The sequence below is a fragment of the Buteo buteo genome, chromosome 4, assembly GCF_964188355.1.
Source record: "Buteo buteo chromosome 4, bButBut1.hap1.1, whole genome shotgun sequence".
In the NCBI taxonomy this organism is placed as follows: Eukaryota; Metazoa; Chordata; class Aves; order Accipitriformes; family Accipitridae; genus Buteo; species Buteo buteo.
The window spans coordinates 36,959,302-36,985,026 of record NC_134174.1 but is presented as its reverse complement, the minus strand read 5'-3'; the positions used below and the strand labels follow the sequence as shown (position 1 = coordinate 36,985,026).

Sequence of the window (25,725 nt, the reverse complement as noted above, 5' to 3'; positions counted from 1 at the left end):
TATTTAACAGCAGTGTTCAGAGTATTGTTGGAGTCCGGCACTTGCCATCTCTCACTGGCCAGCAATTTTGTTTGTTTTTAAAATTGCAAAAGAAAGATGAGGGGCTTGTTTGTCTTCCAAACAGGTAACCCAATGGCAAGGAGCTCATGCTGTAGGGTGTTTCAGCCACTCACTTGTGACATCTGTTGTAGTCTTTATATTTGGATTGGTCTAACTTTTGTGATTACTTATCAGTTTTAATTTTTTGCTTAGAGGCCTGGTTGTTCAGATCCACTGGTAATTTACAATGCCCCTGGGAAGTGCCTGATTCAGCAGTATCTTAGGTACTCACAGTTTATTCAACCCTTCGAAGAATTGTGATGCTGCACGTACTTCCTTTGCTATAGCAACACTGCCATCTGATTCAACAACAGCATTGCTATGCTATAGCATGTTGTTCGTATTTTAAAGCCTTGAAAAGTGGCAAAAGTGCAGATGGACAGGGGTGGAAGTTATCTGACTGCTTTACAAGAGAAAAACCTGCAAAATACTAGAAGAAAACAGCTCAAATTTATTTTTAACACCATTTTCACAGCATTTTGATTTTGTGTTAGGGAAAAGAAATGCAAAAATTTGGGGACAGAGTAATACTTCACTGCACTTTATAGAGAAGCCATCAGAGGATAATATTCTTGTTCATATTGTTTTCATCACTCTTATGATTGCTTCATTTAATACTACATCTTTTCCAGTGCCTGTGTTGCTGCACTAATAACATCAGCATGTTGCAGTCACTGCTCCTTCAAAGACTAGTATTAATTGAAGCAATTTATTCTACCAGAGCTGAAGATGGCCTATTTATACTTTTATATAATGAATATTAACAGGTTACATTTATCTTGTCATGTCCTGTCAGCTCCTTCTTCTGCTTCATGTGGATTTGCTGCCCCGTACATGCTTTGCTTGGGCTCGGCACAGTAGAACATAGGTGTTTCTCTGTGTTGCATGAGAGATTGGAGTTGCTCACAAGCTATCACAATATGGAAAGGGAAGCAACCCTGAATTGGTGTCATTGCTCCTTCAGTGACTTGCTGGCAAAATAATGTCTCATTCTGCCAATTAATGGAGCAATAGCTTATTTCAGCAAAAATATAATACTCATAATTTATGTCCTTCAACATAATATTAAATGAGATATATATGCAATATAAAATAAAAAGTATATGATGCTGGTCCACTCCCAAGGGGTATGAGAAGTCTTATACTCTGTCAATAAAAGCTGTAGGGTTACAGAAAACTACTACTTCAATTCTGCATCAAACTCCTGAGTCACAGTATTGTACAAAGCTACTGCATACACAAATGTGTGCACAAGAATATCTTAGCTTCCTTGATATTAGCAATATAAGGCATAATGTGTCTAATCTTCATTCCTGTTGTAGACCTCTACTATATGTAAAATAGTTGGCTTTTAATGATATGGCCATTACATTTAATTGAACTGAACTTTGGCTAATGAAAAACATAAAGGAAACCACTTCTTCTCACATCAAAATATTTGATATTCTCTGCAATGAAGAACCATAAAAATAGTGGAGCAAGATACTGCTGAGTTATGCTAGGTAAGGTCAAAATTGTTAATTGCAGTGAACAGCACAATTTGTAGAGCAAGATCTGAATAAATACACAGGCTTCTAGAGGATGAATATTAATGCTGAAATACCTGTACCAAATCCTCTGTTTGTAGTTCTCTGTCCTCCTAAACTACCCCCACAGTTCTGGGTTAGGTGTTGTAGTTTTTGCCCTCTAGGATTTCCCTATCTATTATGCAGAAATTATTGTAAATGACATGGAGAGAGAGACTCTATATCCTAGACTCTACTCTCTGGATGATAGTGGTTTAATACTGTAATTGATCTTACATGGCAAAAACATGTTTCTGATACTAATTTGCATTTTTTTAATGTAGTTTGTATCACTTTTCATTGGGTTTGAGCCCTTCGCATTATTTTGAAATTTTCATTCCAATTTGTGTAAGTTTTCTGCTTCTAATTATGCAGCTTCTTGCCAAAGTTACATTATGTTCGTACAATGGGAGATTTGTTTCCCTAAATCTTGAATAAGAATTTCACGGGACTATCTACGTGGTAGTGCCTCAGTTAGTGCTATTCTGTCTTAGTTGTGAGCCAGTTCTCTTACATGGTTTGAAGGGCATTATGCTACTTCAAGGGCAGTCTTCGTGTGGCGTCTTGATCCTAGACATTTGCCATTTATCTCGCTGGCTTCTCAGAAGAGCAGTGGTGTATATCTGTTTCCTGAGATATGTCAGTTCAGGTCAATTGCTCTCTCCTACTCAAATCCCTCCTTCAGTGTTCTTGAACTTTCTTTATTTTCTATTCTAGTTCTATGCTCAGTTAACTTTATATAAGTGTAACTCTCAGGATTCGGTGGTATTATGTAGGTTTGTTAAGTTAAAGCACAATTCTAAGTGATTGTAGGCTGGGACCTTAAATTGCTCCAGTGCACTTTCTACATAGTTTCTTCTGTCTGAGTTCTAGGAATGGCTTCATTTCAGCAGTGGGGAATGGATTTTTCTATTGGAGATGAAAATACCTGACGTTCATCCTAAAGACTAAATCAATACCTTTGCCCTTTGTGAATGATAACATGCTCCCATACTAGCCTTAAAGATGGTGATTAATCCACTCACCTGAGATTTGGGAAACTGATGAGATCACAGGCTAAACCTTGCACTCTGGGACTTGAAGGAAGTTGTTCCATATAGGAGATAAGTATCCTAATCACCTTTGGCTGGGATCCAGTATTATATGAAACACTGGTTCAGATCCGATACCTCTGGTGAATTCAGGAACCACCAGGCTGTCAAGCTGTTCTTTGATTTCCTTCATATATGCACTTTCTCATATCCTGGATGTGCCAAACCTTTCCTGTGAAAATTTGTTTTGTTTAGAAATACCCGGAAAAGCTCTGCCCTTATATCTATTCCTCATTTCACAGTCCACATTGAGAATGAATAAATGTTTCTAGGAAATTGTTTGTATTTCATATGAAAGGGTCTCTGTAGATTATTAGAAGTCAGCAGCAGTAGCTCTGTTGTCTTATATCTAGTTTTGCTTCTAATTTTCCCATTTCTTAGTCGTCATTATCTTAGATATTCACAGTTGTGTCTTTTACTCTTCTTGTACAAACTGACTGCACCACCCCAGTAGTAGTTGTCCTGTTCTCCCTCAATTTTCTTCCAGCATGCCTAAATCTTGTTCAGACAGATACTAAACACAGTATTAAGACTGTATGTTCTTTTCAGCTGTGTTGTGACTGCTCTCTGTGCAGCTTATGCCATGAGACATGTAGAGTCCAAAACCACACTGGTACTTTTGCAGCCATACCGCATTACAAGCTCATCATCCCTTTGCAGCTCACTTTCACCCTGCACAGTTTTTTAACATTAATTTCTGTGTTTGTTTCTTCAATTGAAGTATCTCTATTTCTCATTTTTCCTTTTCATAAGTGTTCACTTCTAGTTATGCAAGATGCATATTATTATTTCATGTCTGGATTCTTACACTCTCGTTTATTTTTCTCACTGTTCTGGTCTGACATATTTGCAACGCTTCCCAGTTTTGAGATGTCTTTGCTTCTTAGACATTTTAACTTTAGTAATTTGCTATTTCCTGTTCCAAATCATTAAAAAAGGTACAAGTAAATAAAATCTTAATATTGACTTACTCTAAGCTACCTCAAAACTTCTCTCCTCATCTTAATACATTGTTCTTCATTGTTGCTTAGAAGCTAGTTAATAAATCATGTGATATTGTCCTTATTCAGGAAACAAATTCAAATTGTCCTAGGTGAGGTTTCACAAGACCCTGTATGAAACAAAACTAAAATTCAGATACAAGTATATTGTTCTCTTCATTCCAGCTACCTATTAATTCTGCAGCACTATTAAAAAAGCAGTCTAGTTTGTCCAGAATGACTTGTTCATTCCAAGGTGTTGCTGCCTAATGCTCATCATCTTGTGATTCTCTAGAGATGTTTTATTATCACTTATATAGCACCATAAATTTGCAAAAGACTAAAATTAGAACAAGCTCTGTTCTTCTCCCTGAGGATCTCACATTCTTAAAGGCCCATTAAAGCATCAACAGTCACATCAATGTGCTTCACTGTCCTGCACAGAAACCAGGGTCCTGTTGGACAAACAACAGTGGCATGGTAGTCCCAGAGGAGGCAGCCCTTCCCTATCCTCCAGTTTTTCTTACTTTATATTGGCTAGGCATTGCCTTTAAAGAGATTACTGTCTCAAGAGATGGATGATGCTCTTTGCTGACGTATTGGGAATGGGAGAGAGCAGCTTTCCATGATCTCCCTGCCCTTCTCTGAACATTTACCATGCAGATGCAATCCTTGTGTGGCCCCTTAATGGCAAACTGAACATTTTGAGCATTGAACAGGATGTGATAAAATTTTCACCCAAAAGACTGAGAGTTTCTGTACCACTTAAGACTTGGTTCACAAGCCTCTGCTTCATAGTTTTAATATGTTTTGGAGTTTTCGGTGGCTCTATGGCTATGGGTGCATAGGTATTCCAATCCCACCGCGGATGTTCAGAAGCAAGCTACATCTTTAATATAAACAAATGTAGAATATCAGAGTAGAATAAACATCTGGACACAGATGACTTCAAGGTATTCCACTGCAAACAAGATTTGAGTTACGCTGGACCACACAATATAGCTTAAATCAGTTCAGCTGGTCATCTTGTCCAGTATCTTATCCCTAATAATGACTAGAAGCTTATGCTTTACAGTAGAAATGTTAGAATATTCCTAATAATTAAGTAGATGTTATAGAAATAAATTGTATCGGTGTTTGGATTGGCTTGCAACTATGAGAATTGATACCGTTGTATTTTCCTAATCCTGTTTTATGTAACTATGGATTACATAAATACACAGTCCAAAATGTTTTTTTAAACTTTTCTTAATTATGGTCCCATATTTCAAATGAAAAGATCTCGGTACCTTCAAGGCAACTCCAGTTTCCATAAAAATGGAAATGATGTTTCAGGGAATCCTGTCAGTTCCTTAAGAATGACACATAATCCAATGTGTGAGTCCTACTAATACCTTGTTGTGAATGATATTGAATGACAGCAAATTCTGTAGACTACTGATATACTGCATTTAAAAAAGAATTGTGGATTTAAATGTAAATATTTGGTTTACTTACTATTTAAATGGAATTCCTTTTATTCCTTAGAATGGCAACAGAGGAGTGTCCAATTTGCTCCATTTATTTAATGGACCACTCCCTTATTTCATATTTGTCTCCCATAAACATTAATTTTCTTGTTTACATTTTGTTTGTTTGGGGTTTTTTTGATTATCATGTTCACTTAAAATCTGCTTTATTATGTTAAATATTTCGGTAAGTGTTTAGCCATATTGCAAGACTGGCAAAGGAACTGAGACCACAAAATATACGTACATGGTACAGGGACATCATAGCTGATATACACTATGTTGACTTCAAGTTTAGGAAAAAAGTTGTCATTGAAGTGAAATCTGTTTCAGTTCAACTTTAATCTAAAAGCATTATCAGATTGTGAGTGGCATAGCATAATTTATTTAATTCCATGCACAGAACAGCTTTCACATTCACAGAAAATGTGCTCTGGGTTCATACAGGTGTCTCTGTCTCATGGCATGACAACCGCCTGCCTTGCGCTCTCTTCGATTTCCTGTCTGTTAGAAATTTTTCAGGTTTCAAGGCAGGGGTTCCCAAATTTCATTTCTTTGGATAGTATAACCTTAGCTCCAAAGAAGTCACCAGATAAAAGTTTTCAGGTTTTGGTAAGATAGAAGATGCATGCTCTGGATTGATTGTAGCCCTTTCAAACATTACTATACATATGCTGAAAATTATCTTGTTTTATTTCTTATGGGACTCACATTTTCCCTGAAAAGTAGATCATGTTTAGGATAGTGTCATACTTAAAATTATGTTAGAAAGCAGTGACATGCGTTATTTGGACAGCAACTACTGCATCATAAACTAAAATAGTTTAAATTATCTTATTCACTGTTGTGATAGAAACATTAAATATTCACTTTTTATGCTAATGTCAGTTTTCAACTGTATTTACTAGTAGTTTGGAATAATTTTCATCTCCATTTGTTTGGGACCGAGACAGACATTTGCCATAGTCCAGCGGTGTTAGCGTTCACAGCAGAGTTAGGAAAACTAGATTTAAGTTACTGATTTTAAGGAATATGTAATTGTTGTATAATAGAGAAGCATGAACATGCGGAGTTTGCAAACAAACAGATGTATAACAAATAACTGAATTTATCATCAGTTTCATCTCCTGAAGGAAGTGCCATACAGGCTCTCAATCTAATTGATTAAGTTCACAGGAGGTAGTAAATCTTGCAAATCAGTGTTTAATGCATGCAGCCTTGATTTATTTGAGCAGAAGGATTGTTTGTCTCGTGCTCATAATGGTCTTCACACATCTGTGGAGTTGTTTCTGATATTTTAACATCTTTGTTGGTGACATGGACAGTAGGATTGAGTGCACTCTCAGCAAGTTTGCCGATGACACCAAGTTTTGTAGTGCAGTCGACACGCTGGAGGGAAGGGATGCCGTCCAGAGGGGAGCCTGTGTGAACCTCATGAAGTTCAATAAGGCCAAGTGCAAGGTCCTGCACATGGGTTGGGGTAATCCCAAGCACAAATACAGGCTGGGCAATGAGTGGATTGAGAGCAGCCCTGAGGAGAAGGACTTGGGGGTGTTGGTTGACAAGAAGCTCAACATGACCTGGCAATGTGTGTTTGCGGCCCAGAAAGCCAACTGTATCCTGGGCTGCATCAAAAGAAGCGTGACTGGCAGGTCGAGGGAGGTGATTCTCCCCCTCTACTCCGCTCTCATGAGACCCACCTGGAGTACTGCACCCACCTCTGGGGGTCCCAACGTAAGAAGGACATAGACCTGTTGGAGCGAGTCCAGAGGAGGGCCACAAAGATGGTCAGATGGCTGGAGCACCTCTCCTATGCAGACACAGTTGGGGTTGCTCAGCCTGAAGAAGAGAAGGCTCCGAGCAGACCTTATAGCAGCCTTCCAGTACCTAAAGGGAGCCTACAGGAAAGCCAAAGAGGGACTTTTTACAAGGGCATGTAGTGATAGGACAAGGGGTAATGGCTTTAAACTGCAAGAGGGTAGATTTAGGTTAGATGTAAGGCAGAAGTTCTTCACTGTGAGGGTGCTGAAGCACTGGCACAGATTGCCCAGAGAGTTTGTGGATGCCCCATCCCTGGCACTGTTCAAGGCCAGGTTGGATGGGGCTTTGAGCAACCTGTCTAGTGGAAAGTGTACCTGCCCATGGCAGGGGGTTTGGAACTAGGTGATCTTTAAGGTCCCTTCCAACCCAAACTGTTCTATGATTCTATGATATTCTCTGGTGTGAGTTTACCATGACTTCTCAATGTGATTTCCCCTGGGGAACTAATCACTCAAGTAAGTGTTGGGCAGCCAGCAGCTGCATCATTAACAAAGTTATGAAACTCCTTTGTAAAATTTGACTTCTAATTTGTTAATGGAAACTCGGGAACCTTAAAGTAACATTGACATCAAGTTTTCTTTGGAGGTCCTGACAGATACCAGTACCCTTCAGCACAAAGTCTTGAACAGCAAGTTCAAGAGACATACTTTGGATGACATCCTTTATTGTTTGACATTCCTAGGTTGTCTAGGCATGTAATTGTTTTGCTTGTGTGTTGACTATATGTGTTTGGAGCTATACATTGCTTGTGGAGGTTGAAAACAATGTTACAATTGTGACTTTCCAAGCTTTTCCTTGCAGTTCTGGTTGAAAATGCAGTAAATATTGATAATGTTCAGAAGCATGTCTTGAGTCAGAATTTTTCAACAAATCACCTTTTTGTCTGAATTTCACATTTGTTTCCTCTGGTTTGTCTTTATTAGATGATTTGAGCTTCTGATGTATGGCTAGAACGATAGGATTCCCAGAAATACACCTATTTTAGAAAGAGAAGCTAGGAAGAAAGTTTAAGTTGAAAAGCTTTAATAAAGCAGCTGTTTTCAAAACTTGAACTCCCATAACGGAATAACGAGAATCAAAAAAAAACCCCACCCAGACTGCCATTAAATATATGTTCCAGAGACCACTGATTTTTGAAATACATCCTACAAGTGCTGATTCTGCAGTTTGTCATAATCAGATCTAAAGGCCCTTTATCTACTATCAGCTGATGGCTGTGCTACAAACTTTGGCTTCAGACTTCTGGTAGGAACATGGTATATGTTTCTACAGAGAATGAAACTCTAACTTATCAAATAACAGCAGTACTCATTGTGTTTAACAATGCTGGAAATTAGTTTCTCAGGCACTGATCTTGACAGGTCAGCTGTCACAAACTGATAGACATAAATGCAAATACATTGGTCCTGTAAACAAAATTCTGTCTGCAAGAAGTAGAAGTTAAAACTGGCACAATTCTAAACAAATGAAATGTTCTGAAGCACAAGGATGCACAGGAAAAATCCCTTCTGGAAATGGTTTTCCTCATGTTCCATTTATCAACTTTATCTGCATAGTTTGCATTTTAGAGACTGAAAAGTTTGTGCCTCCATAGAGAACACTATGGAGTTCTGTGCTGGAGTGAAATACGCTCCTCCTCCTTGCACTTACCCCTACTGCATAAAAGAGGAATCTTTGTCTTGCTCCTTTTGAATAAAAGGAGTAAATTTATGATTTTGCACTGGCATGTCTCCAGTTCCTTTTTGGAATTGTTAGAGTTAATGCAGAATGGGAAATGTAGGGTATTTGAAAAGTCTAAGGCCTTGACATGAAATCAGCTAGAACTTTTGAAAGGAAAAGGAGTGGGAGGAGGAATTGAAATGTCAGTCCACCAGCGGTGAAGTAATAAATGAATGTGTTACATTTTCCACTTTTTAATAAATATTTAATCATCATCTGTAGATTATGCAAGCCATTTGGCCAAAACCTTCCATGTATCTTTATCATATACTTACTGCATAGGACAGCTGAAGAAGGCTTAGACAGTGAACTTTCTGTACAGATTTGAGACACAATATATACCACACAAACCTAAAACTGATTTATGTCAGATGACAAATTCATCAATTTGGTTTGGCAATAGCAAAAGCTAAGAAACATCTGGGCATATTTCAGAGCAAGCATCTAAATTTGAATTTAGAAGGCACCATGGCTATAGGTATCTACCTGTATTGCTGCAGACACTTTTATGTGCAGAAGCTCATCTGTCACTCCAAACTGGCATCACAGGGGAAGAATTTTCAATCTGAGATACTTTAGCTTTCAGGAGTATCATTAGAAAGCCGGATATTATTCACTCATTCTCCTCCTCTGTCCCCCAGGTCATCTGCATAAAAGGAGGTGTAGCTTAATTCTTTCCTTTCCTGTGTGTCAACTTTGAAGATTTAGTGACTATAGAATAATTTTCATCAGTTGTGATAGTTATGATGGCTGAATATTCACTGAATGTCCTGTTCTTTTCTAGTTCCCTGTTTATCAGTTTAGTGCAACAAAACAAAAATAAAACCATGCAGATCTTTCCCATCACATTTTATTTGTTGGTTTGATTTTTGAGGCTTTAGGATAAAACTGAAGCCATAGAAGTAAATCATGTAGGACATCTAGCCATAGGCATTTTCAGTGAAATAAGTTCTTTCCAAGAAGGTTTTGACTTGTTACATGAAAATTAGCTTCTGGCAGGAAGAAGCCACATTTCACAGATCTTGGCCTATGTTTAATTTCTACAGGGCATGCCTTCAGCTAACACCACTGCTTCCACATATGTGAGCATAGTATTGGTGTTTAAGAGTAGAGCTGAAAAAAAAGAAGGAAACATTTTCTACTTGATACTGTTTATGACTCTTCTGAACAAAATGACACCTTCTGTTTGAAGGCAAAAGGAGTGTCTGACTGCTGCTGCTGCTGCTGAAGAGCATATTTAGTTTGAATAATCCAAAGGTCACTGAAGATTGACTTTTCTGTTGAACCTATTCTATTGAATTTTACTGCATTTCTCTTCAGAATATGCAGTAAAATTGATTTTTAAAGCAATACATTTAATTGAAAAAGAAAATATTTAGATGTAATATTCCAGGGAGATATCCTGAAAACATGCATCCAGATACATCTAGCAGATGCATGAAGTACTGGTAGATACGAGATATTTGGTCATCAGGAGCCTGGGAACTTGAGAGGCTGTCATTGTTTTACTGATGAGGCAGAAGCAGGGCAAGAACAGAGAAAACAGACTTGAGATAGGATCTAAAGAAAGTCCGAGAGAGGAGACAGTTTGACACCGTAGAATCTGTGTCAAGAATTTATGACTATGAGCGAGCGAGAATGTTGTGCACCAGGAAAAAAAGGTTGGTCTTTGATAAGCAGTAAGGAATGATTTGAAAAGTAGGAGGGGATCTGAGCAGAGAGGGAAATATGGAATACTGAGACCACAGATAATCCTGAGGACTGTCAGGCAATATAAACTTACCGGAGAGAAATGTTGTATCAGAGTGATCTAAGTGAAATAATATGACAAATACTACAGATAATAGAGCAGTTATATTACAGGCATCGATGTAAATACATTCAGGCAAGGTACTTGTTTATGTCTGTCCTCTGAATCTCACTAATTCTGATTCTGCATTTATAAAAGCCACGCATCTCTCATCCTCTCTATATCAGTTCTGGATTCAGTCATGCTACTGTTAAATATTTATGTAAATACTGAACGATTTCTGCCTAACAGTCCTTCAGCCTCACTGTCCTTTCTGTTCTAGTTGGCAACGTGGGACTCTGAGAAAGGACTGAATGGTAGCCTACAAGAACGACGTCTGGGCAATGACTTACAAGGATTGACACTCAAAGTGGTGACTGTCTTGGTATGATCCCATTTGAGTTCAGGAAACAAAATGCTCAAAATAAAAAGGATCTGACTGAGTATTTTGGGCACTTCCCACAGTATTTTTCCCTATCATTTTCAGTTCTGTATTTTTGGATGTTCAGTTGCATAAGCAAGGAAGATAGATGATGGCCTTTTATTATTTTATGTGAAGCTGTGCACTGTCAGAGATACAGAGCATTTGTTTGTTTGCTTATGCTGTTTTTCTGCATTGTAATTCCTACTGGGCATGGAAGCAGCACAGGGCCTGGGTGCACAGGGGTGCATTCCACATACCGTACTCTAACTCGGATATGCAGTTTCCAACATTTCATGTATTTTAAGATCAGATGGGCCAATTATGATAATCTAATCTTGGCTCTTGTACACTGCAGGCTGTAAAATTTAATCAAGTGTTTCCTCCATCAAGCTCATAAATTCCCGTTGAGATAAGCTATATCTTTTAGAAAGGCGTAATCTTTCAAAAAAATCATTACGCTTTTGGGACTACTGTCTGTTAGTATCCAGAGTGGTAGCAGAGCTCCTCTCACCTAAGTGCTAAATTAGGGGCAATTTAGGACTTTAATGCATTTCTGCCCAAAATATTGTAGTTTGCAGATTGCAGAATGTGGTGCCTTTTTGTGTTTTTTATTTCTCTTTTTCTGAATCATGGTACAAATAGGAGGTACCACATAAGATCACTAAGGCATCCCCCCCAGCCCCCAGTTTTCTTTCCTCTGTCTGGTGACAGGCAAGGTTATGCTGTAGCTTATGCAGGAGGCGAGCAGATCCCTTCCAGGAGAATGTCAATAGTGGGTTGTGAAGGCAGCCAGCTGCAGTGGCTCTGCTGCCAGCAGCCCTGGTGTTCCCCCACCGGAGAGCAGGACACCCGTGCCTGACAGAAAACATACCGCAAAATGCTGCATTGCCTTGTTGGTCCCAAAACAGACTTTAATTTAAAGTACTCCAGGATCCAGTACCCATGAAGGTTGTTCTTTGAATTTTCAAAATTTTAAATACTCACAAAATGTAGCAGTTTTAGCTCTTGTCTCAGTATGTCTCCTGGATAAAAGATTAATCATTGTCTGCAAAAGATGACTTTCTGGATCTGATATGGTCTCAAATAGATGAACAGTAGTACTGTTCTTATCTCGGACTTAGGTACTTAACTTAATATCTATGTTCTAGACAGCTAGTTAGGACACTAAAGTAGGTGTCTATGCCCTCTTTACAGTCAGTGAGAAGAGGCAGGTACTTCAGAGAGCAATTCATCCTGTGGGCCCCAAGAAGCTGCTAGAGGGGGTTGAATTTTCTTCTGGAGTCTCCGCCTCTTCTCAAGAGCTGTGGAAAACCCAAGGCCACATAGGACTCGGGTGCTGAGGCAGTGGTATCCAGTTGGGATCCCTCATAGTATCCCGCATGGCCTACAGTTTTTGCCTCAGAAGGTTATGAGTGTCTCAAAATCTGTGCCAAGTTGTCCAGAATTAACTCAGGAAACATCCTTTTGCTAAGAGAAGCAAACTAAAAAACTTATTTCAATTATCAGTTAAGATATTGGTTTGTTCTCAGGAAGAACCTTTTGTGATGGTGGCAGAGAACATACTTGGGCAACCAAAACGATATAAAGGATTTTCCATTGATGTCCTGGATGCACTTGCCAAGAATCTGGGCTTCAAGTATGAGATATATCAAGCTCCTGATGGCAAATATGGACAGCAGCTCCAAAACAGCTCCTGGAATGGCATGATTGGAGAACTCATTAACAAGGTACAAGGAAAACAAGCTGCATTAAAAAAAATTAAAAAAAAAAGAAAAGAAAAAAGACTCTTCAGAGTAGGATGTCAAGGCTTTGTAAGGAGGTTGTTTAAATTCTCCCCTTCCTCCATTCCAAATTACAAGAGAATGAATTAGGGTGAAAGCACCAGTGCAGAACACTTCTGAGCTATAGGTGGTTTAAGTACGGTGTAAACTGTGCATTTTAAGACACGGTATCCAGGATAGGAACTAGAGAGTCTCTTCTGTTTACTCCCAACTGTTCTCAACATAAATTATATCAGTGTAAATCTGTGTGTTTACATAGCTGTAAGACTAAGAAGAGAGGACATGGATGTGTGTGTGACTGAATGTCTATAGAAAATAAATAATGTATTCTTCCTAAAATACTAATTATTATTATTTTAATTTTTTTCATTATGTCTTTGCTACTTGTTTTTAGGTTTGACTTTATTTGGGTCACTTTGTGGCAATGTGTTTGATAATGATCAACTGTTTGACTCCAAAACAAGAAAAGTGTCCCTAGTAATATACCATAAAGGAGTGTTTTGAAGGAACAGAATTTAAACTGATCTCAAGATTATGTGTTCATTTAAAACAGAGAGGACCAAATTTCTTTTCTTAATTACAATCTTGCAAATCAGGAGTAAGTTAATTGAACTCCATTGAAGTAAATGGAGAAAGTTTGTAGCCTAGAATCTCCCAGAGAATGAAATTAGAGTGCATTTTGTTCATAGTCTTGCTGTCTGACATGGGACAATTGTTAATCAAGAAGGAGAGTCAAAGGAATTAATATTCCATGTTGCTGCCCTTGGTAGAAAAGGTTACTCTTCTGCAGTGGAGTTATTAGTGAAAGTGAAAGCTTTCTCATTATTTAGTAAGTAGGTGGCTCAGTATCTGGTAAGTAGATGTTTAGGAAGAAATAGAAGCAATTAAAGCAATAGGAAATGTGTGTATGACAATGGGATCTTCTTGGTTGGTGCTAGGAAATATAAAGAATTTTTTACTTATTTCACATTGACATAAGCTGTTTGAATTTCATTGATTTGAAAATGTGGTAAGAAATCCCATTAAATTTCTTTGGAAATTGCATTCTTTCAAGCAACAAAGTATCTATTATGGTATTTTTTAATGGTATTTCTGCTACTAGCTTTTCCACTGACTCCAAAGGATTTCAAAGCAGACCTCTCACACCTAACATTTGCTTTACTTCCCCAACAAAATGTAGAGATAGGAAACAAAATGTACGTTCTATTATTTGAAGTTAACTGTTTTTATTAAGATGGAAAAATATTCAAAATCTAATTGCAGCTCTTCAAAAGCTTTGGGAATCTTATTTATTAACTCCTGTTTTATCTTTCATTGGGTTTGCATACTCTTTAAGGACCTTCTACGTGTAAAACCTACTCGCTTTAAATGTTGAAGTTAAAGCAGTTTCAGGAACTAAGTTGCCTTTGGTTGGCATTCTTCCAGTTACTAGTTTTTGCAATCACTTTATTCATTGTAAAAAACAAACAAAATCTTTCCCCCAGCTGTCATATGAAATCCCTTCACGAATATGGGAAGCTGGCAACTCTGCAGGGAGAACAGATATTAGCTCTTTGCACCTTCCTATCAAATACACAAGCTAAATAAATGGTATTTCTTTCTTATTGCTTGCACCAGGTTAACATGGTTTGGAATTTAGGCATCCTTTGGAAAACAAGTGAGTGTAAAGGTTAAACAAGTTGCACTCATTCCAGAGAGAAGTCGGCGTGATGCTTTTTGTTCTAGAGTACATTGACAGGTTATGTTTCACTACTCTGCTTTAGACTAGTGCAATTAACTAACGTTCAAAGATTAAACTGATTCTGGTTTTATTTTTAGACAGTTTATTTAAATTTGTCTGAACGTGTTAAGTTATAGAAAGAAATGCATGGAGTCACTTGGTTCTTCAAAAGTTTCTCCTTAAGGCTCATGCTGGCCAAATTCTTGGTGAAAGGAAGAGGTCTGATCCGTTGCGTTTTTCTCGCAGAGAGCAGACCTAGCCATCTCAGCCATCACTATAACACCAGAACGAGAGAGCGTTGTGGACTTCAGCAAGCGGTACATGGACTATTCCGTGGGGATCTTAATCAAAAAGCCTGAAGAGAAAATCAACATCTTCTCTCTCTTTGCTCCCTTCGACTTTGCGGTGTGGGCTTGCATTGCTGCAGCCATCCCTATAGTTGGCGTCTTGATATTTGTCTTGAACCGCATCCAGGCAGTCAGGGCGCAGAACGCTTCCCAGCCAAGCCCTTCTGCTTCCTCCACCCTTCACAGTGCCATCTGGGTCGTGTACGGCGCTTTCGTTCAGCAAGGTACTTACTCTCTTATAAACACCACTGATAGATGTTCAGAAATGTTCTGCCTTGGGTAAAGCAGGTCGGGACATGTTAGTCTTGGCCACAACTGTCTAAAGATGAAAGAGAAGGCTCGTATGGGGAGGTAATGTGTTTTATTTGCCCAGCTGCTGAAAAGTGGGAAGAGGTAGGTAAGTTGGGGGGCAGGTATGTTCTGCTTTTCTGTCTCTCGGTAAGTCCAGAAAGAACACTCGTAGCAGGCTTTTCCACTTCGGGAACATTATCACACAATAAATAAACTACAGAGCTGCTTGGTGCGGAATTACACTTCTCCAACTCTGAAACTAGCACCTTCTCTAATTGTTTAAATTTAATTTTAGAAATTTATATGTTTTTGAACTAATGTGAGACAGTTTATCTTTTGGTTCTTTGACGTGAATAGGAAAACGATTTGTAGCCGTGTAACTAACTTTACACTCAGGAATCTCTACGCATAGGACTAAGCCTATTGAATTCAATGGGATTGCTACCATTAACAAAGCTACTTTTATAAATAATTGTTTGCAAAATCTGCCCACACAGTTTTTGTCCCATATCTATAAAGTTAGTACCATTCTTGGAAGGCAGGTTTTGTTGAATGCTAACATACAGTTATGTTGTTAACTTTTTTATACATTTTTTTCATTGTGATTGCAAGCTTATAAAGCTTCAGCTGGAAAATCCTTACTATTGCTTTGAAACTTGGTCCCTCATCTCATTAAGGTGGCATCGCTGATGGGTTTAAGTACAGTAAGATGTAATCAGCACAAACATATGCTGAAGTGACTAGCACCAGTTATATGGTAAGGTTTGGTCTCCAACAATGTTCAAGCATAACTGTGCTTGAAGCCTGCTAGAAAGAAATCTTCATGTTGTTTGAAATGTTGTAAAGAGTGACAATAACACTAATACTTCAGTCTTTGCAGATTTAAATACAGCACAGATAGCACATAAGCCATCGGACAATTTTGTGGTTTTTTTCCAAATTGAAAATGGCCATTAAAAAAAAGAATATTACAATGTTCTGAACACTGAAACGATTCAATTCCTGCATATTAATTGTGCTTCACCATTGAATTTTCTTTATTTAGAATATTTTTCATGTTCTGTAGCTTTGCTCCTCAATAATTTCCAAGGGAAATATGTTGAAAGATGATTTGCTAGAACAGTATCCAGGGCAAGATAAGGTTGACTGGAGAAGATGTTTGTCAATTATCAGTCTTAACGGAAGCAGTGAAAGGACTGTCTGGAGGGGAAGCAGAAATGCAGAGGGGTAGCTCCAACAAAGTTGAACATAACAGCGCACACAGAGGGTGATCATAAATGGAAGCTACTGAGAGATCCTCATTTTCTCTGTCTGTTTGCAGGGGGCGAATCTACTGTCAATTCTGTGGCTATGCGCATTGTAATGGGAAGCTGGTGGCTCTTCACCCTTATCGTGTGCTCTTCCTACACAGCAAACTTAGCAGCATTTCTCACAGTATCAAGGATGGATAATCCCATAAGGTAAGAGCCTCTTCTTAACATGAAGCTGGAAACCTGGATTTCACAGAAAAGTATTATCTATTTGAGTACTCATTCTTGCAAGAAGGAGATAACTCTAATAAAATACTCTGCTTATTTGCAGTGGCTGCTTTTCTGTTCTCTCCCCGCCCTCCCCTTCACCTTCACCCTAACAGCCCCAAGCAGTTTTGACAGGTGCATGGAGGGGACAACGGCACTTTAATTTTGTGGTTTTCCAGAAGAGAAGTCTTCCATGTTTATATGTATTTTGCTTAACTAGAGCTCTCACTGCTTCAGCTGTCTTTACTTCTTTGTTGAACATCAGAGGGGACTGCCACCTCTAGCAAACTACATAACATTTCACTTCTCACCTGCAATGTGTAATTCTGTGTTCTTAATATTTTGATATATGCTGCTGTTTATACTATTATTTGCATGTAAGGTAATACAGGTGGTCTTTTAAAATATAAACGACCAGATTCAGTGGCATTATTTGCAGAAAAAGCTTCTTCTCTAGGAGGAGAAGATAACCAAAACTGACTCCAGGATAATAAATGTAATATAGCAGTTGTTTTATTAAATTTATATATAATTCTCTACAGTTGTGTTGGCAATACTGTGATGATAAATTACAGCTTCTGTAACAAACCCAATTTATCTTGCACCTTTGACTTCTTTCCCCTGCCGTTTGCCTACTAATCCATACCCAATGAGAATATTTTCAATAAACCAGGCCTCTGAGCAGCTCCAGAGAGCTGCTGGTTGTTTGGTGGCAATTTGTGTGTGTGTGTGTGTAATCTGTTTTTCTTCAGAAAATTTAAAGGCTGAATAATGTTTTCATTTTTTTCTCTCAAAATATGGACAAAATTTCCACCTTCACGCTGGCATGGAGTACTGGGAGGGCTGTTGATCTTCTGCAGTCAGTGCTGACAGGATTAGAGTCTGATATCTCATGTTTGATCTGATGGCGATGGAGTGGAGACATGGCCAGAGGATGGGCAGTGTGACACAGGCTGTCCTCCTAGAAAATGCTGAGCCAAGGATTTTAGGTGCTAGAGAGTGACACAGTTGCTCTGTCGCTCTCATTTGGGCTTGCACTGGGAAAACCGGGACTGTAAGGTTTGTGCTCAGCTCCTAAAACAGAGGCATTGGCGCTTAGGTGAGGCTGGCACTTAAAAAAGCTGCTTTTGCCTTCTCTGTGGTATCTGCAAAGAAGGACGTAATTAAGTGCATTTCTCATAAACATAAGTTTAACACTATTTCCAATTTTTAACTTGCCATTGCATGCTTGCAGGTAATGTAACGCTTTGTATGGATATAGTGTTATAATAATAATAAAACCATCCCCAAACCATAACACGCTTTGTTTTTAAATTAATTTTCTGTTAGTTTAGCCTAAATAAGTAGGTTTTAACAGTAATAGAAATAAGAACTGTGTAATTTCTGGAAATAACATGAGAAACTAAATAGAATAAAACTACCACAGAGTATCTGTGAGGCCTGGCTGTAGTGGGAATAAAGTTAAGCTCAATGAATAAATTGTTCTTGAAACCCAAGACAGAAATAGTTATCCAGAAAGCTTGAATAATGATCTTCTCAAAAAAATTCTGAAAGTTATAATTCCTTCATGGCAGAAGAAATTGTCCATTTGGTCTACTGAGCACCTCCCCAAACTCAACAAAGTTCAGAGGAGGACGAAAGTTGGGGTGAAATGCACTGAGGAGTCTGCAAAAAAAAAAGACAGGTTTAAGAGCAGAACTATGAATTATGAGAGGAGGCCTTTGAGGCTGAGCTATTACAACATTTACAAGGGGGTTTGATTCCCCTTCTCATTAAAATGAATGGACATCACTAAGAATCTTGAGGAGGAGAGAAGTTATTTCAGTAAAGGAACTGTTCGGTGTTGTTTTGGGACTTTAGAGCCCCATGCCCTTCTACTGTTAGAGATAGCAGCTGAAGAATTATAATTAAATGGTTTTCTATACCTAACAGTAGCTGCCACTTTCCAGGTTCCCAATATCGCATCCCCTTGTACAAGGTGAGGATACAGAAGAAAGCAAGCACTCAGCTCTGATCTGCAAACACCAGCATAGTAATTCATGTGCCAAATCGTAAACGTCTAAGGTAATTTAAGTTGCCATAAGGTTCACTGCCTGTGCTCCAGCTACTTGGCTATAAGGGCAGCGGTCTCTATTAGGTATTGTCAGCCACAATGTGGATTATTCATATTGCCTGGGGTGTCTAAAGTGGTCCTGGATACTTTGGCTTAGGCACCCAAATCATTCCTGAGGTAATCTGAAATAGTAGCTGTCAGAAAGCTCTTTGATTTGATCACTGATTGGCATAACTGAGACAGTTAAGGAACTTGCTTGCCTTGGCTTGCCCATGGCTATTTTACAAAGTTTGCAGAATGTCCCTGAGATCCTGCTACTCTGAAAGAGAGAGAATGAGATCTGGAATAACCACTTTCATTGAAAACTGCCAGTGCCTTAGGAGGGAAGAGGTGGGGTAAAGAAATAGGATCTCCAGAAACTCTGTTGAGCCTTCATCCATTTCTAAGCTATGATGAAGATACTTTCATGCCCCCACTCTTTACGAGAAATATCTTATAAAATGTTGTGTCAGATTTAGAACAAATATTTTTCCCGAGAAAGTAAATTACTGCCTTACATGAATGCATTGTGGCCTGGTGTCTCAGCTCCCAGTACAACTTAGCTTCAGCATCATATGATGTCGAGTGGCTTTTTTTGCCTTTCTAAATCCACCACTCAGCTTGCCTGCATTATATCTTTCATGGACCCAGAAAGGAATACTTATGTGAAATCCATTTTTCCCACCCAAAGAGGCACAATGAGTTATAGCTGAAAATTTGCTCACCAGCTGAGAACTACCAAATCCATCTGTGTATACTTCCATTGTTAAGAAACCAACCCCTCATCCTCTTAGTAAATGTGTGCTGTTATCTCTCCCTCCATAGAGAAGTCCTCTGGTGTTCAGTACTGCTGCTGCTAAATTGCCAGCAGGAGAGAAAATAGTATTATGGTGCTGCAGTAGCTGCAACATAGTTAAGATTTTCATTACAAGACCGATTTTTCTTCCCAAGCCCCCTCCAAAATGCCTAATAAAAGTTGTTTCAGCATCAAATTTGGCATGTGTGGTCTGTGACTAGCAGAACAGGAGCATGTTTGATTGAATAACTAGGTGTCAATCAATCCAGTGATCATTACCTCCACAATTTCACTGCAATACAAGTGTGTCATAGAAATCATAAATGATATTTATTAGAAGGGGCCTGGTGAAAGATTCACTGAAGCAAAGTTGAACTGTTGGAAGGCAGATTTTTAGAATTAGCATGTCAGATGAAAGCCTGCTCATGAGGGCATAATTTTTTTTACAGTCTGGTGTTGGCAAATCTCGCAAGGCTTTTCCACCCTGCCATGAGTTTCAGGGACTGCCTGTGGCTCACAGAAAAGTGAAATATCCAGAGTAGGAGGCACGGCAGAAAGCAGCTTTGATATGCTGCCTGTATTTCTGTATTTCCTGACAGAGACTTCCTAAATCCCAAATGGGTTCCCAAGTGCTGTGCTGTGCAGGTGCCCAGATCCCATGTAAGAAACACGCCTACCTTGGAACGAACAAAAGCCCATCTCCTTGGATTTTCCCAAACCCTGAAGCGCTTCATCACAAGTGTGATCATGAGGAGAGGCACTGGCTTTCTGATCCAGTACAGCTGCACATGCCGCCTTGTTCCTCACATGTGCTGCGTGCCCATCGCTCGTCCCGGTGTGATAGGGCGGTAGGGGGGGTCAGAACATGGAGTTTGAGACCCACGTCAAAACCTCTGGCCCTTCAGGAGATCAAGGATAGCAGAAAATGCTGTGAACCTTCCTCGGCTGTCCTCCATTTTCCAGTTGCTAGTGATCGGTGCTTCTGTACCCCTTTGCTCTTTTAATACTGCTTCTCTGAGCCCTCTGTCCAAATTACCTCTTGTGCTCTTCTTATCTTCTCTCTGTCCCAACCTCACAACAAGGGAACAAAGACAACGTAGTGGTTACCTCAGGATTTCTGTGTTTGTGGAGATTCGCAGGCAGGGCAGTGAACCGTCAAGCAGATATTCCCGACCGCACGTGAGCAGAGGAGCGAGATGTTACCCAGTTCCAAAAGAGAAGGCATTTTTTGCAAATGTGCTGGTGGCAACCACTTTGGAGCTCAGGCTAGGAGGCCATGATCCATGCTCTAACTTTATAAATGAGCAATTCTTAAATTTTGTCTTTAAATAGAAATCTAGGTAATGTTTAGTGCCTGTGCTAATCCTTGGCAAACTTGTTTAAACCCAAATGTTTTGCCTTTATTATTCTAATATTTGCCTTCAGAACTGTATGCAGCTGAGAAATCTTTTAAGGGGTCAGTCTGCCAAGTAAGGGCTGAATTATTACATGCAAATCTGTTCTTTCTTTTGTTTTATTACATTTTAAAACAGCCCTTGGATCTGCTGTCTGACCTTCCATTTGTAATTATGAGTTTAATTAGCAGTGACTAAACTTCCAGCTTCATTTCTTGTTAACAAGCAGACTACATGCAGTTCAGTAGCTGCACAGACATTGTGAAACTCAGGTTTAGGAGAGCTTCTCTGACAAGAGGTTAAGAATCATGCAGGAAAAATAGGACATAAAAAAGTAGGCTATTTGCAAACTCAAAAAAGTTTAAATATAAGATTCTATCAAATTGATCCTTAACATTTGCACATGCTATGGATGTTTTGAAAGGCATCTTTATATATGCATTCATGGACTGCATACAAATGCATGTTATATCTGCTTTTAAGTTCACAGCTGTTGTTTCATGATTTGGGATTTCCTTATTTGCATTTTAATCCCCAAATTTCATATGTTTTGGTGACAGCTGAAGATTTACTGCAGCTTAGTTGGGGTGATAGTCTGGCACTTGGAAGACTTGGGTGCAAATTCTTTTTCCACCACAAACTTTGTTTGATCTTGGCAAGTTTAGCCTCCTCTCTGTCTCAGTCCCTTTCTGTATGAAAGAGTAACAATTTTTTCATATCTTATGTGGCACGTTGTCAGTTTAGCTGCTTTAAAGGTAATGGCCAGAAATGACCATATTATAATAGCTCTGCGGGTATCAAAAAAGGTAGATTTTCTGGGTTGTGTACAAAACAGAAACAATCTCACAATATTTTAAAAGAAAATGAGGAAAGTATTTTGAAGTTGCCAGCTAGAGGGAAATGAATAAAGGTTTCGTCTGCTGTAGTTAAGTGGATTTGATAGGGTTGGTAGCAAGAACCTCACAGGAATCCCTCTGTATTTGCAGTGATTTTGCCTTGAAGTTCCTTGTGTTTGAAAACAGCCTTGCTGTTGTTAATATCGTGCGTGGTTTTCTAAATATTTCATTGGATTTTCTTTTGTTATGTTTAATTTGTACTATGTTTTGCAGTGTCTGTGCAGCACCTCAGGCACCTTGGCAGGAGGCATGTATGAATGAGCATGATAAAAAATAATCATCATGATTATTATTTAAGGCCTGTGAGCAAAAGCTTCAATCATTAACTAACTAGATTAAGTTCATCCATAAAAATGAAGGCTAAAAAAGAGTGCAAGAAAGATGCAAGTGAATGAGCAAGGACAAAAACTCAAAACTTTTTTTTCTTTCCAGAATATTCCCTGTTTAGACCACGTGGAAGAAATTTCATGGGAAATGCTCTGCAGCCTGGGCAGCAAGGCAGCAGTGCTCAAGGGCAAAGCTTGCCAGCCATTTGCCTTCAGGCACGGTTCAGGACAAGACACTGTGATGTTCCGAGGGCTAGAACCCCTGTTGTCTATCTTTTCATTTCACTTTCATTGATGGCATTGCCCAGCGGGTGCTTCTGGGAAACCCAGGGCTTCACAAAGTCTGAAGCCTTTTAAAAAGCTTTCTGAATGTTGGCATATGCCATTCAACCATGGTTTAAAATGGATCCTAATTACTCCTGTAATTGAGCAAGCAGGCGAGCATATAAGTGCAAATATTTCCCAAGGACATTTTTCTGGGAAAAATGAGAATGCACAGCTGAAATCAAGCTTGCATTCCATCTCTCCAGTTGCCATTGTAAAAATGTGGCATATATTGGAGATCAGTGGCAAACCAAGAGATTTGTGATTCCATACGCTCTTCGACTCTACTTTTACAACACCTATATGATAGCATTTCTTCATTTGTTCTTGTTACTGGGAAGTTCTGTAACTTAAGTGGGTTGAGGCATTAACATTCAGATGCATGCACAGTTTAGAGAAGAAAATGATTTGGATATGATGTTAGCAAAATCTACCATCTGTGCAGGTAATAAAATGATTTTTTATTAGTTTTTTTTCTTTTGCTTTGGAAGGGTGAAAACCCAGAAAGATCAGAAACTCCCATGACAGCCCATCAAAATGTACAAGGATTGGTTCGAATCTGAGATTTGATATGCAGTCTCTTCTTCTCAGCTCAGATGGAGTCGCCTTTTAAGTCAGATTTCTCATATTAATATAGGTTATTCACTGGCTGCCCATAAGAGTAGAGTAGCTGTATGCTTTCTGCATACATTAAATCTCATTGGTTCTTGACTTCAACCTTCTTTGTTGTAGTATGTGGTTTCTTTTTATTACAAAGATAGTAGCCATGGCTTATTTTGTTGGGTTTTATTTTCTATTTGATTCCTAAGGGATAAACAATACAAAATGCAGTAATAGAAGATTTTTGCCCAATAGGATATTTATATTTCTATTGTTTTTCTCTAAAGAAGCTGATTTAATGTCTTATATGAACTGATAATAAAATCTAATATAACAGGATATTAAAAAGGCAAAATAATGATTACTATAGCAATTCAAACAGAGATGGCCTTAAAGCTTCAGACATTTCCTAACTCTAAAGACTACCTCAACCCATCATTTTGTAAGGACAAAAACAGGAGTAAGAAGAAAGACTTTATGGTGAATTCTGTTTTGGAAGTGGATTCTGGGTGAGGAATAACCATGAAAGCAAGCTGGCCAGTCTGCTCAAGTATTTGTGTTTCACTCCTGCAAAAGCATTAATTTTTTTTCCACTATATCAGGTAGATATTTATTTGACCTACAGTGCAAAATTACCTAACTGCTTTTGCATGTTAATATACTATTCCATGTGTTTGCCTGCTGGCTGTATTTGCTATTCTTTTGGACAGACAGATACTGTTACATGCCCCTGTGGTATATATCTTTATTAGAAGAGTATTTAAACAAAGACCCTCAAAGCAGGAAATGGGGTAGAACCTAAATATATATAAATATCTTAATGACACTTGCTAGTGAAACAGCTCGCTGGGGAAAAAAAAAAAAAACAAAACACCTTTAAAATTACTTGTATTTTATACCATTTATCTGTGCTGGTCAGAGTCATTAGTGTAACAGTGGGCCCTATTATAGAAGTCACACAGGTTATATATGGGGTAATATTGTATATATTTCTGCATAGGTTTCCAAATCGTCCAGGGTCAGAAGGTCTCTCTGAAGGCATCCCCTGCAGTCAGAACAACCAAGTAAATTGCATTTGCAAAACTACCAATAGTTAGTAAGCACTTTATGACAGTAAGTTAATTGCTGTGAAACAATGAGATGAAGTTGAAAGTAGGTGTACCTACTTGTAAGAGGGGACAGTTGTACTTGTTTTCTTACTTGCTGTCAGCTCAGACAGGACATACATGAGCTTCCAACTCTGCTAATCTGTTGCATATTTTGGAAAATGCTTCATTTGCTCATGTAAAAAAAACAGTCTCCTCACCTTGCACAATTCCTCACCAACATCTCCATGTGAGCAGTGGTTCTGTCATCTCATACCACGGTTGTTCAGCACCAGATTTTCTCACCCACCTGGCAGCAAAAGTAATTTTTCCACCTTCTGTTCGTTACCATATATTCACTGTCAGCAGGCTGACTGTGAGTATCAGGAATATGCACTGAATTATTTATTCCTTTAGATTAATTTGGATAGAGGGAGGAGAGGGGAGAGGAGGGAATTTTCCAGTGGGGGCAGAAGAAGAATGCTTGTCCAGCCATCCTCCTAGCTGGAGTAGTCAGTAGACACTGACCAGTGTCACTGTGCTATGGCCAGTCGTGTGCTCCACTTAGATGATCTGTCTTTTACATTGCAAGGCCTGCATTAATAGCCTGCAATAAGAATTAAATCATGATCATACCTCCTATAGCTTAAAAGTTCTGTTCATACAGTCAAGTCAAAATCTGATCTCTTGGAGCAAAGTTCAGCAGCCATTCTTTCAGAGACTACAGATTGAACATGCCTCTGCTGTAGGTTGCGAGGTTAAGAGTTTCAGTTTTGGTGATCTCAGTGCACAGTCATCTGTTTTATGTTGTGCTGATGAAATCAGCCATAAATTAAGAAATGAGACTTTGTATGGGATAGCTGGGGTACAGACTTTGCCAGCTCTGCTGTGGACATAGGGACACAGTTGAGGGATGACACAAATGGCTTTGTGCAGTAACGTCATAAATAGTATAAGCTAGATTCATTGGAGTTGTTAGGAGGATTGATTTTTGATTCTCTGATTTTTTTTTCTCCCATGCATTTGTAAGGTTCCCATGCATTTGTAGTATGTATGCATATTCAGTCAAATGGTTGCACTACTCTTTTATAATCGCTTAGAAAAAAAAATGCTTTTGGTTTTCTAGGTCCTGAAAGAGCTCTTGCTGACATTATAACAGCTTCTTATAATTTCTTCTTATAGTTCCTCATGTTAAGATAGTTTGCATCTGTGTCTTTGATGTGGTCTCTTTCAGGAATTGCCAGCCCTTCTGTAGTCTTTTATCCTTTAAATCAACTTCCCAAGAGACTTTCTCCTCCAGTTCCTGAAGTCTGTTGAGGTCTGATCTTTTGAAATCCATTATTTTTATGTTGTTACTCTTACTCCTCCCCACCCCCCCAACCCCCCCACCAGGATAGTGAGCTCCATTGTCTTGCAAACACTTTTATTCTGGTTACTTTTCTCTTTGACATTTTCATTCAAATCTAGAATAACCATTCCCCTTATAAATGTTTCCATGATAGATCATTCTTTCTCACAGCTTAAACTCTTAACACCTTAAATGATATATAGGATGGTATT

The 25,725-nt window shown here is 38.8% G+C and overlaps 1 protein-coding gene across 1 annotated transcript in view; it reads left to right on the top strand.

The window, feature by feature from the left end:
* GRID1 (glutamate ionotropic receptor delta type subunit 1) overlaps positions 1–25,725 on the top strand; it is a 559,848-nt gene that overhangs the window by 492,920 nt on the left and 41,203 nt on the right. The window contains exons 9-12 of the mRNA XM_075025535.1: positions 10,856–10,957; positions 12,526–12,723; positions 14,744–15,068; positions 16,457–16,595. Of these exons, the coding sequence (XP_074881636.1) occupies positions 10,856–10,957; positions 12,526–12,723; positions 14,744–15,068; positions 16,457–16,595 (764 nt within the window). The remainder of the gene's footprint in view (positions 1–10,855; positions 10,958–12,525; positions 12,724–14,743; positions 15,069–16,456; positions 16,596–25,725) is intronic.